The sequence below is a fragment of the Quercus lobata genome, chromosome 12 (genome assembly GCF_001633185.2).
Source record: "Quercus lobata isolate SW786 chromosome 12, ValleyOak3.0 Primary Assembly, whole genome shotgun sequence".
NCBI classification, from domain to species: Eukaryota; Viridiplantae; Streptophyta; class Magnoliopsida; order Fagales; family Fagaceae; genus Quercus; species Quercus lobata.
Window position 1 is genome coordinate 15,872,015 of NC_044915.1, and position 12,811 is coordinate 15,884,825.

General features: G+C 37.9%; 1 protein-coding gene across 1 annotated transcript; it reads left to right on the plus strand.

Annotated features, from left to right (window-relative positions):
- Positions 1-6,765: 6,765 nt before the first annotated feature.
- LOC115970285 (basic blue protein-like) lies at positions 6,766-10,454 on the plus strand. Its single transcript, XM_031089940.1, has 3 exons — positions 6,766-6,925; positions 8,336-8,561; positions 10,385-10,454. The coding sequence occupies exons 1-3, from the start codon at positions 6,766-6,768 to the stop codon at positions 10,452-10,454; spliced, it is 456 nt and encodes a 151-aa protein (XP_030945800.1).
- Positions 10,455-12,811: the final 2,357 nt, after the last annotated feature.

Sequence of the window (12,811 nt, forward strand, 5' to 3'; positions counted from 1 at the left end):
CAATATGATATTGTTTCGTTTCAGATACAATTTATAATTTTATTTTAATTTAAAAAAAGAGAAGACAAAACAATGGATATAGATGATTTCAGGAACGGTTCTAGAGACTTCAAGTGTGGATGTGTGGACATTTATAGAGACAGCGATTTCGGTGGCATCTATGGATTATGGTAGTGAGTTGAAGCAACGAAGAGATGGGATTGTTGAAAGGCTCTATGCTTCAACGGCGTTGTTTCAGTCTCGCTGTCAGATTTGCAATGAAGATGATGGTGATAACAGTAATGTCAGTAATGAAGCGAAGACGACGACTACAACGACGGCGATGAGAGATGACGATAGCAATAAGGATTTGGATTTGTATTATGGTTTGTTCGAAGATCAGCAAAAGTGGATGGCCGACGACAGTGTGTGAGAGCCCCTAAGAGAGAAAGAGAGAGAGAGAGAGAGAGAGGCAGCTGAGAGGTGAGAGTGAGGGTTAGGGTTTGGGAAATGAAATCTGACAGGAGAAAGAAAGTATTTATATCTAGGGTTTTTTTTTTTTTTTAATATTATATATGTATATGGGTCGAGTTCGGGCCGGGTATGCATAAAACCCAGACCCATTCCAGGTTTTTTTTTTAAAAAAAAAAATCCATATCCGACCCTATTATTTATCGAACTAGGTAAAATTCGGCACATTAGGGTCAGGTACCCGTGGGTCGGGCTTTTATTGCCATCCCTAATTTACATGTAAATTCATATATCTAAACTTAGAAAACATAAAAAAGCTCAATTTGAATCTTTTATGCTTCTATGTAATACAATGAATATGTACCCTTCTGTTACTTATTTGGTAGAAACGTTTTATATATATATGTATATATATATGTATGTATATGTATATATCAACATAAATGTTCTATATAATTGTTCTTAATTACTTCTATGTATTTATCAGAAAAACAGAGAAAACACAAGCAACTTCTGGAAGAGAAATCTGTATTTTTACTGAATGAATCAATACAAAGAGAAAACGTGTGTATATATACAACAGAGCCTCCAATAATAACAAACTAACTGACTAACCAACCGCTACATGTGCAGATCACATGCCTATTACTAAATAACTATATACAAGTCTACATTACATGCCGTTTATATAGCTATACAATCAGTACTGTCATTCTGCTCTTTAGTGCTTGTCTTCATTGCTTTATCCTTGCTTCTACCAATCTTTTTTCCATCTTGACACCCCCCTTCAAGTGGAAGAGAGGCATGTATATTGACCATGTTCATCTTGGACACCAGCAAAGAGAATTGTTGCACATTCAAGGCCTTTGTTAATAAATCTGCAATTTCTGAATTGGTTCTAACATGAAGCAACCTGATGTACCCTTCCAACACTTTATCTTTTACAAGATGACAATCTATTTCAATATGCTTTGTTCATTTGTGAAAAACAGGATCTGTAGCTATGTGAAGGGCTGCCTAACTGTCACAAAACAATAAAGCTGATTTAGGATGTTTTATCTGAATGTCATTAAGCAAATACAAAAGCCAAATGATCTCACACACAACTACTGCCATTGATCTATATTCTGATTTTGCTGAAGACCGAGATACAGTCTGTTGCTTTTTAGACTTCCATGAAATCAAGGAGTCACCAAGGAAAACACAGAACCCAGTTACTGACTTTCTAGTATCAAGGCAGGAGGCCCAATCTGCATCTGCAAAGGCCTTCAAATGCAAATCTGACTTGCTTGAGAAAAACAGAACTTGCCTTGGTGTGCCCTTGAGATATTGTAGGACTTTGTTAGCTCCATGTAAGTGTGGTTCTCTAGGATGTGCCATGAATTGGCTCAATCTGTGTACTGTGAATGTTATACCAGGCCTAGTTATAGTTAGGTACAATAATCTCCCTACTGATCTTCTATATGAACTAGGTTCTTTCAATTCCTTCCCTTCATACTTGCTAAGTTTGAGATTCTGATCCATTGGTATTCTTGCTAGCTTGCAACCTATCATACCAGCATCACTTAACACTTCAAGTGTGTACTTCCTTTGGCACAAATTGATGCCATCTGCAGTCCTTGCCACCTCAAGACCTAAGAAGAACTTTAGATCTCCTAAGTCCTTTAACTTGAATTGTTGATCTAGTAAAACTTTCAATTCATCCACTGCATGCTTATTATTAGTAGCAATTAAGATGTCAACAACATACACCAATAGAGCAATAAAGGAAGTAGAATTCTTCTTAGTGAACAAAGAATAATCATCTTTGGACTATGTAAAGCCTAAAAGAAGTAAGGCATTGGAAAATTTTGCAAACCACTGTCTTGAAGCTTGCTTAAGTCCTATAGAGACTTAGTAAGCTCACATACCAGCCCCCCTTGCTGTGGAAGCCTGGTGGTAAATCCATATAGACCTCCTCCTTCAAATCACCATGGAGGAAGGCATTGTTGACATCAAGTTGACAAAGGTACCAGCCTTGCACAGCAGCCATTGCAAGAAGGCATTTAACAGAAACTAGCTTTACAATAGGGGAAAAAGTCTCAATATAGTCAAGGCCTTCCTTTTGGGTGAAGCCCTTAGCCACCAATTTGGCTTTATACCTTTCCACAGTCCTATCAGACTTATACTTCACCATATACACCCACTTGCATCCAATGGTTCTTTTATGAGGTGGAAGAGTGGTAAGAGACCAAGTGTTGTTAGCTTCAAGGGTAGAAATCTCAGTTGCCATAACTTCTCTCCACTTGGGATCCTGAACCGCTTGATGATAGAATTTGGGCTCCACAATGGAGGAAATCACATTACAGAAATGGGAGTGTCTAGCAGACAATCTGTGAGATGAAAAATAAGCAGACAAAGGAAAGCAGTACTAAAGGAAACAGAAATTTGAGGAACCTAAGACACCTAGTTACATTGATAAGCCTACAAATAGGCAGGTTTATGATCAATCCTAGTGGATTTTCTAAAAGGAGGTGCAGAATTAGTGGGAATGGAAGGAAGTTGAACAACAGGATCAGTGACAGATGAAGGGGTCTGATCAGGTTGGTCAACATGATGGATAGAAGGAATAGGAGTGGTTTGAGCTGGATGAGCAACAGGCTGATCAGAAGGCAAAGGGATTGGCAAAGAGCCAATCAAAATAAAAGAACCAGAATCTGCAGAAGAGAGGTTTGCATTAGAGGAAGTATGGCGATGCTCATCAAGAGGTGTGGTGTCTATGGAAGTTGGAACAGTAATTGGACAATAAGAAGAATCAAGGCCTGGAGTAGTTGGAGTAGACAAAGGAACAAACAAAGGAGGTGATAATGAAGATTGAGATGATTGAGAAAAAGGGAAGACAGACTCATGGAATACCATATCTCGAGAAATAGAAAATTTTCTAGAATAAAGATTAAGTACTTTGTAACCCTTCACATTGAAAGGATAACCTCGAAAAACACAAAGAGTAGCTCTAGATTCAAACTTCAACCTGTGAACAGAAGGGGTAAAGACAAAACATAGACAACCAAAGACTCTTAGATGATTAAAAGAGGGTAGCTTATGAAAAAGAAGTTCAAAAGGGGATTTATTATTTAACAAAGGTGTAGGCAACCTATTAATGAGATAAGTTGCTGTTAAAAGACAATCACCTCAATAAGCTGAAGGAAGATTAGATTGAAGTTTGAGGGACCTAGCTACATTCAAAAGATGTTGATGCTTTCTTTCAACCACAAAATTTTGCTGAGGTACAGTATAAGCACAACTCTTTTGATGTATAATGCCATGATCAACAAAAAAATCAAGCAAAGAAAACTCAGGGGCATTATTTGATCTAATTGCCTTAATACTAATGTTAAATTGAGTTAAAATCATGTTATAGAAGGATATTAAGAGGTGTTTAACATCAGATTTAGCCTTCATAAGGTAAACCCAAGTAGACCTTGTGGCATCATCAACAATGGTAAGGAATTATTTAAAACCATCATGTATGCATATAGAATATGGATCCCATACATCCATATGAATCAAAGAAAATGGCTCAACACACATATTATTATGAGAAGGAAAAGATAACTTCTTTTGCTTAGCTAATGGACAGATAATACACACATCAGTACATTTAGTAGAGATAGAAGGTAATACATCCTTTAAAACTAACAGTTTATGAAAAGAAGGATGTCCTAATCTAAAATGCCACAAGATTGACAAATCTTTATTTGAAACAGAAGCTGAAAGGGCTGACTTGATGTTCTTGTTGGTGGAAGCAAGATTAGGTAGAGAAGGAGCAGTCCTAGAATTGGATTTCTACAACAAATACAGACCATTTTAGACTTCACCCACTCCAATCTTCTTCCAACAAGAAAGGTCTTGAATGAAACAAAATCGAGACAAGAACACAAGACAAAGAGGCAAATTGTGTGTGAGTTGATTGATAAACAGAAGATTGAATGAGAAAGATGGAACACAAAGTACATGCTCATGAATGAGAAAATTGGAAAGTTTAACAGTGCCAATACGAGTGACATGTGTTGATTCACCATTTGGTAACTCAACAACACAATTAGCAACAATAGTGTAAGTTTGAAAGAAATAGAACAAATAATGTGATCACTAGCTCCAGTATCCATAACCCAGGCACTATTATCAAAAGCAATCCTATTCACAAGCTTAGCAGAAAAATGGAGTGCTTGAGATTACCTGCCAATGGTGTAGACTGAGATGTTGAAGCTTCATTGAGAGAAATATTGTTAGCCATGGCAATGGGGTTGGTCTGAGCATCAGACCCTCCAATCATAGCAAGCAACTTCTGTCATTGCTCCAAGGTAAAAGGGAAAGGTGATTGTGTGGTAGCAGCAGTTGATTCTTGAACAGAATCAAGAGACAAAACTTGATTTGCCTATGCCTTGGTCTTGTATCCAGGAGGATATCCATGGATTTTGTAACACTTCTTAACAATGTGACCAAGCAATCCACAGTGACTACAAGTAGGCCTCTCCTTTCCTTTCTTGAATGGCTTGGAACCATGAATCATTGCCTTTGCTGCAAGTGATGTGGATTCAACAAAAGGCCCATTGCTGCTGCCTTATCCAATTGACCTTTGCTTTTCATCTTGAATCAACAAGGAATATACCTTGTCAACTGATGGAATAGGATCCATTAACAGAATTTGACCTCAGATGTGAGAGAAAGAGTCATTGAGACCCATTAGAAGCTGCATGACGACTTCTCTGTGATGAAGATTAGAAATCCTTTCATTCACATGACATACACACTTCTCACATAAACAAAGAGGCAGTGGCTCATAATTCTGTATTTCATCCCACAAAATTGAAAGACTTGTGAAGTAATCACTCACAGAGAGCTCACCTTGAGAAAAACTAGCAAGATCCTTTTGCAATTGATAGATCCTTGGACCATTCCCTTGAGAAAACATGGTCTGAAGCTTCTTCCAAACCTCCTTGGCAGTTTTGTGATACATCATGCTAGTTGCAATTTTAGGGGAAACGCAATTGATGATCCAGGAGACCACAATGTCATTGCATCGTGCCCAGCTTTGAACAAATAGAGGAATTTTCTCCATTGCTGGAGTCAGAGAAATAGAGCCATCAATCAACCAAAACTTGCTTTTGATTCTGAGAGCTCTTTCCATTGATTGTGCCCATGTGGGATAATTCTCTCCCCCAATCAATGGTTGAGAGACGAGAATTGCACTAGGATTTTCTACGTGATGAAGAAAGAATGGATAAGATTCATCAATGGTAATACTTGCAGATGCTTGATTAGAGGAAGCCATGGATGAAGCTTCGAAGAAGAAAAACCTAGCTTTTGAAAGAAAATCTTGTTGAAAAAATCTAAGCGGAAGCAAACAATTGCTCTGATACCATATCAGAAAAACAGAGAAAACATAGAGAAAACAAGCTTCTGGAAGAGAAATTTGTATTTTTACTCAATGAATCAATACAAAGAGAAAATGTGTATATATATATATACACAATAGAGCCTCCAATAATAACAAACTAACTGACTAACCAACCACTACATATGCAGATCACATGCCTATTACTAAATAACTATATACAAGTCTACACTACATGCCATTTATACAGCTATACAATCAGTACTGTCGTTCTGCTCTTTAGTGCTTGTCTTGATTGCTTTATCCTTGCTCCTACCAATCTTTTTGCCATCTTGACTATTTGCAGAGGTTATAAATTAGTTTTTATTTTTATTTTTTATAATTCAATAATTGAAGGAGGGAGATTGAATCCTAGATGTCAAAGATATCAATAGGTGTCAACCAATTGAGTTATAAAACTCTTGACAATTAGTCTTAATTATTCTTAAACTGGAGAATTACAAACTCGTTGTTTAAATATTAGAATTACTTTATGGTAATCACATAATCTTAGTTACTAAACGCAATCATTAAACCACAAGTACTACTACATTATATGGTTAAATACATAAAAAGATACAGTCGTATTCTATCGTGTACGGTTTTTATTTATTTTAGGATCTTCATGGAACCGGAATTATGTGAAAAGCTCCAAAAAAGAATTATTAGCCTTTCATATACGTGTAGGATCTTATTGTACCATTCGGCATTGCCATCAGTAGACGGTCAATAAGTTAAACATTTTAAATTATAACAGATGTAAAAATTCTTTTTCCCAAAAAGAAAAATAGATGTAAAAAATCTATAAATAGGCACAATTTTAAACTTTGAGGCAATCACTTCCACAGCGCCAACATAAGAAAATCAATTTGATAAAATAGATTGAGCTTCTGATTATAATGGCCTCTACCCAATTCTTCATTTTTGCCATTTTAGCAGTTCTTGTTCCTTCGATTTTGGCCACGGATTTCGTGGTTGGTGACGATAAAGGTTGGACCATTGGTTTTGATTACCAAACTTGGGCTGATGGGAAGGAGTTTCACGTCGGTGACCGACTCAGTAAATTAGCTCTCAAACCTCTCTCTTTACTATGCTGTCAACTCAATTGCTTTGCCTTCAACTCTGAATTGTAAAGGAAACGAGCGGATTATGTATGTTTCATAGTAAGACTTAGGGATGACAATTTTTGCCCGACCCGCAGGTACCTGGTCCGGTCCGACCTTAATGGGCCGGATTTTGCCCGGTCCGATTAGGAATAGGGTCGGGTATGGATTTAAAAAAAAAAAACCCGAAGCGGGTCCGGGTTTTATAAAAAAATCCGAAACCCGACCCGGATATAACCCGATTAAAATTACAAAAAAAGCCCCCATATATATATAGAGCTATAACTAACCCTAGCCCCTCATTTGTTCAGCAGCAGCTCCAGCTCGCCTCCCTCACAGCGCCTCACCCTCATAGAATCACACTCAAGCTCTCATTCTCACTCTCATCCATCCTCACAGTCACAGCCGCCGCCTCCCTCAAGCCATCACTATCACAGTCTCATGGTCTCACCCACCGCATGGTCGTCGCCCCCCTCAAGCACTCACTCTCACACACCCTCACAGCCTCACTCTCACTCAACCACTCCTCCTCCATGCGTTTCCACGTCCACCCCGCCGTCGACGCCAAGCCAACATTCCTCCCTTTCTGATCTGTCACCGCTCACCGTAAGACCGTGAGAGTGAAATTTCCTGGGTTTGCCAAGCCAACGTCCACCTCTCTGCGTTCGTTCTCCAAAATTTTTTTTTTGGGTTAATTTCCTAATTCTTATATGATTTATGTTATTGGGTTGGGTTGTATTGTTTTTGGTTTGATAAATGATAAATTCTGTAATTTTTTTTTTTTTTTTTGGTGATTTGTGATGTGAAGTGTGGAAAATGAAAGCATGGGTCTTGTGATCTGTTTCAGTGTTTCTAGCTTACCATGCATTAATGAAAATGGCTTGGCTATGATTTGTAATTTTGTAATTTCTGATGTGAAGCCTGGAAATTTTTTTTTTTTTTTTTGTTTTTTTAATTGGGTCAAGGTTTAGGGCCTTTAGATTGGGCCCTAAAGGGAGACTGCTGGACGGGGCCCGTGGGGCCCGCGGGGCCCGGCTAGGGCGGGTCCGGGCCCTGGAAAAAAAACCCGGTTAGTAAACGGGCCGGGTCCGGGCCGCGGGTCTTGGCCCGCGGGTCGGGTCCGGATATGTAAAAACCCGGCCCGAACCCGACCCGTTGCCATTCCTAGTAAGACTTATATATAATTTTAAAAAAAATATAAAGTTGAATTTAATATGTAGAAATAATAAAATTTCAGCTAGTGGTTAATTATTAATAATATACCATATTGTACAAATAATACCAAGCTTTTAATAATAAAATATAATCAATCGGTACATATTATCCATTCCGATTGATGATAGAAGAGATTAACTTCTTGGTGCAGTTTTTAAGTATCGAAAGGGAAACCATAATGTCCTTAAAGTTAATGGCACTGGCTTCCAACAATGTGTGGCACCGGCTGGCACTGTGCCCTTGACTAGTGGAAACGATGTGATACTCTTAGCAACCTCAGGAAGAAAATGGTACATTTGCGGTTTTCCCACTCATTGTGCAAATGGACAAAAGCTTGCCATAACAGTGCTTGATGGACTGTCTCCTGCGCCTTCTCCTACACCAACACCGGCAGCGCCTTCTCCCAAGGCAGCAAGGGGAAGCGTTGCGCCTGTACATTATTGGTGGAACTACTAGTTTGTAATACAATGTTTTGAACATTGAATAATGTGACCATTTGGGTTAGCAATAAATTTTCAACTTTTTTAGTCTCTTATTTATGTAATTTTTTTTAATCATAAAACTATATACTTTCTTCACTTTCAAACAAATTAACAAAAAGAAAAAAGAAAAAAAAAATCAAATGAGCATCATCCTTTGTACTCTATGGTGATGTGATTGCCACACAGTACACTAGTTAAATTCCCATGCAGTTTGTAGATGGGTCTTATATAGGCGATGTGTAAAATCAAATGACATGCATTTAATAGACTCTTTAGGTATTTTTCTCAACTAAAACGTAATTCTGGTTGCCTATCTGAGCATGATGTTGAACCCTACATACTTAAGGCGTTTATGGGTAGCATGTATTCTGCTTTTAGCCATTGTTTAAAACGTATACGGGCATGAAAATCTTACAATCTTAGTCAATATTAAGCACCCAAAATTAGTAGGGTAAGCTTTTGCCACCTGCAGGAACATTATTCTACTCATGGGCAAGACGGCAAGTCTTGCGAAAGCTAGCATTGCCCACTTTTGTTCGTAGGTTGAAGGACCTTTCATACTATTCAAGAGAGATTTAACGATTTTCCTATCAATCTGTACTGACCCTCTTAATCATCAAATGAATGAAGGTGCGGATTTTTCGACTATCAATTACTACTAATAAAAAGTTGAATAGAAAATTTGAATTCATAAAAAGAATAGCTTATTATGGACAGAAAAGAAAAATTAATGAAGTGTTTGGACATGGCATTTCTATCCATCTTATTATCTACCCAAATTGTCATTAATACATTCTTCTCTCTCTCTCTCTCTCTCTCTCTCTCTCTCTCTTTTTAATTTTAATTTTTTTTTTAAATTTTACTCATGTAAGGTGACAGATACATTAATATATTTTTCTAGAAGTACACTGGCGGCTCCACATGCAAGTCAGGGTAGTTGGCGGCTCCACATGCAAGCCAGGGTGGTCACAGGACTACCCTGACTTGCAAAAAATTGTATGTATGCACTTACTAAAAAAATATTATATGCCAAACTAACTTATTATGACCAGCCTAATAAAAATGTTGAATATCCTGACTTGAGAATTACAAAAATTTGGGTTCAACAAAAATAAGAGTAATGTTACATTCACAACATTTTTAAAATAATTTCACAACAAGTTCAATATAGTAAGTTGTTACTAATTCTAATTTGACCCAAATACCGATATTATTTTTTTACCAACCAATAACAGTTTTTTGCATCAGATTTATTGTAAAAATGTTATGGACGTAGCATTACTCCAAAATTAACTCTCTCTCTCTCTCTCTCTCTCTCCCCCCCCCCCCCCCCCCCAAAAAGTAATTCTTAATCCCTTTTATAAATTTAAAAAAAAAAATCTTAAATAACAACAATATATATTAGCCCAAATAACAACAAACATAAACCAAACAAAAATAAGACAAGACCAAACAACAAGCGAACAAATTGTTCAACAAAAAGCCTATTATAGAACAAAAAGATAAAAATCGCTAATCATTTAAATCTATAGATCGTTCAACCTATTTAATAAAATAATCTCTAATTTCATTTTTCCTTAAAAAATAGTATTAAGGGTCTGTTTGGATACCACTTATTTTGTTGAAACTAAAAACTTATTGCTGAAAATACTGTAGATAAAAATGAAAATTAGTTGCAAACGCACACTAAGAAAAATATTGTGGTTGTGAGTTCTCTTTGATAGTGACGATAGTTATACTCTTTTTGGCTTTGCAATCGCAACAATTTTGCCATCCTTAGTGACTTGACTCGCAATTGTAGCAAATATACAAGTTATCACTTTATTAGATTTTGTATAATTTAAATTTCTTAATGACCACCCTAAAAAAAATTCCTAGAGCTGCCACTGTCAAGGGAGTCAATTTTGTACCATACCGGCCGATACCGCCGAAATATACCATACCGGCAAGCAAACCGATACATATAATCCCCCTGTTTCATACCAGAAAAAATAGCGGCCGTATCAACCAATTTCGGGCAATACTGGCCTGTACCGGGAGTATCGGCCAGTACAGGAAAAAGTTTTTTTTTTTTTTTTTTTTTTTTTTAAGTTTTGTAATTTTGAATTTTTGTTAGGGCAAAATGGTAACTTATTTGCATTAACTTATTTATATTATTTGTTTTCTTAGTATGCAATGGTAACTTTTAAGCTTTCTATTTTTTATATTGTGTTTTTTTTCTTTTCTTTTAATTGATACTAAAGTCTAAAACCATGAATAATTAATTCTGAATTGAGGAAATGTTTTATGATAAACTTTTATATTTATTATAATATATACACACACACATACATACATATAAATATATATATATATATATATATATATGTAGGGTCACGATTCGTGGCGGACCGTAACAGTGTTGGGTTCGCACGTAAAACGGCCCTAACAATATCATTTGTAGAGCGTGGGTTTGAAAGGCTAGGCCTTGATCGATAGGCGGTGGGTTTTTCATGGCGTTCATACAAGGTTAAACGATCGTCACCCCTAGAGTACTTCTCCTGGAGGTGGGCTGGGAGGCTCTCGTTTCTTGGCCATTTTTCCCAGCCACTTCCCAAGATTACTTAGTTTTCCTTTTATACTCGCCTGTATCCATTTATCCTTCATCCACGTGTAGGGTCAATCTTTCCAAGGCTGATACTTGTCCCATCAGTCTATCCCCCAAAGTCATTGGGGGTGGTTGTAAAAGCCAAAGAATGCGGCCCTGTCGGGTTCAGAACATTAAATGATAATAACAGCAGCTTTCCCCGGATATTTTAGATCTTTTTTCCGAGTTTCAGTTTTATACCATTTTTACCCTTCTTTACGAGGGGGAACTTTGGGTCTGCCGAGGACTGAACTACCCTCGGCGGTACCCAAAGGCTATTTTGTTGAACTTGGGCCATAATCCTCCTCGGCTTGGCCCATAAATCATTTACGCCCTACATTAGCCCCTCAAAACCCGGCTGTCCAACCTCTGGGCTGGACAGGGGGGTTTTGGTGACGCCAAACTTCTTCCTGTGGCCTAATCTATTCGGCCTATTAAACATGCTGGCGGTTTCTCATATGCCCAAGAGATTCACCGGTCTACGAGATAGTTTTTAATTTCGCGCTTGAGGCGTTCTTATCGCTTGGGGTATCCAAAACGCGCTTTGAATAATCACTATTTACGAGACTACTTTAATTCGACGGTTTATTTTGATGGGGTGGAGAAGTGGAACCGGCGTGTTTGGGTTTGCTGATTCCTTTGGAGATCTGAACCTATTAAATGCCCCCCGCTCCGCCCTCTGTATAAGTAGGACAGGAGGAGGTTATTGTTTTTACCAAAAATCCCTTTTCATCCCCCTGCGACTCTGGAATACTTAGCCTCCCTTAGGATTCGGTTTACTCGCTGGTTTATACACTTAATCGTAAAATACTTTACCATAACAACAAGGGATGCAAAAGCCCCACCCCTCCCAAAAACGCCACGTTCCGATAAAGCTTATCATGGCTCGATCGGGACAAGGATGGCGAAAACTCAAAATCAACCTCATCCTTCTTTCAGTCAAAATCCGAAGCAGGGACTCGTCACGTCAAACTTTCGACGTGACTGAGTCGAGAACACCCAAGATCGTTACCATCCGGCTCCTCACGAGCGTACCTAATATGGCACCGGCGTGTTAGGAGTCAGGGCTGAGGCAGGGGCTAAGTGCTTCTGTTTCTCCCTCTTTTGCTCCTTGGTGCCCTCCCCCTCCCTCTTCTTATTGTCTTCCCAGCACCAGTTCCGCCCTGGTGCTGTTTCTTTTCTATCTTTTGTTCCTCTCTTTGTCTCTTCATCTCTCTCTCCTCTTCTCCTCCTTCTTTACTCATGTCCTCCATTTTCTTTATTCATCCCCTTCATCTTCGTCATTGATTTCTTCCTTACTATTTCCTTCTTCTTCATTCATTTTCTTTTTTAAAGTGAGTCCTACTCTTAGTATGAGCAGCAATGAGGCAGAGATTGGAGAAACTTTGAAGACGAGTTTAAAAGACGCTTGACAGTTTAGTTTTCTGTACTACAGATGTAATGGTTGCTTAGGCAGTTTACATTTTGTATAGGCTCGTTTGAGCCCCTTTTTGTATGTTGTAATGATTTTTTATATTAA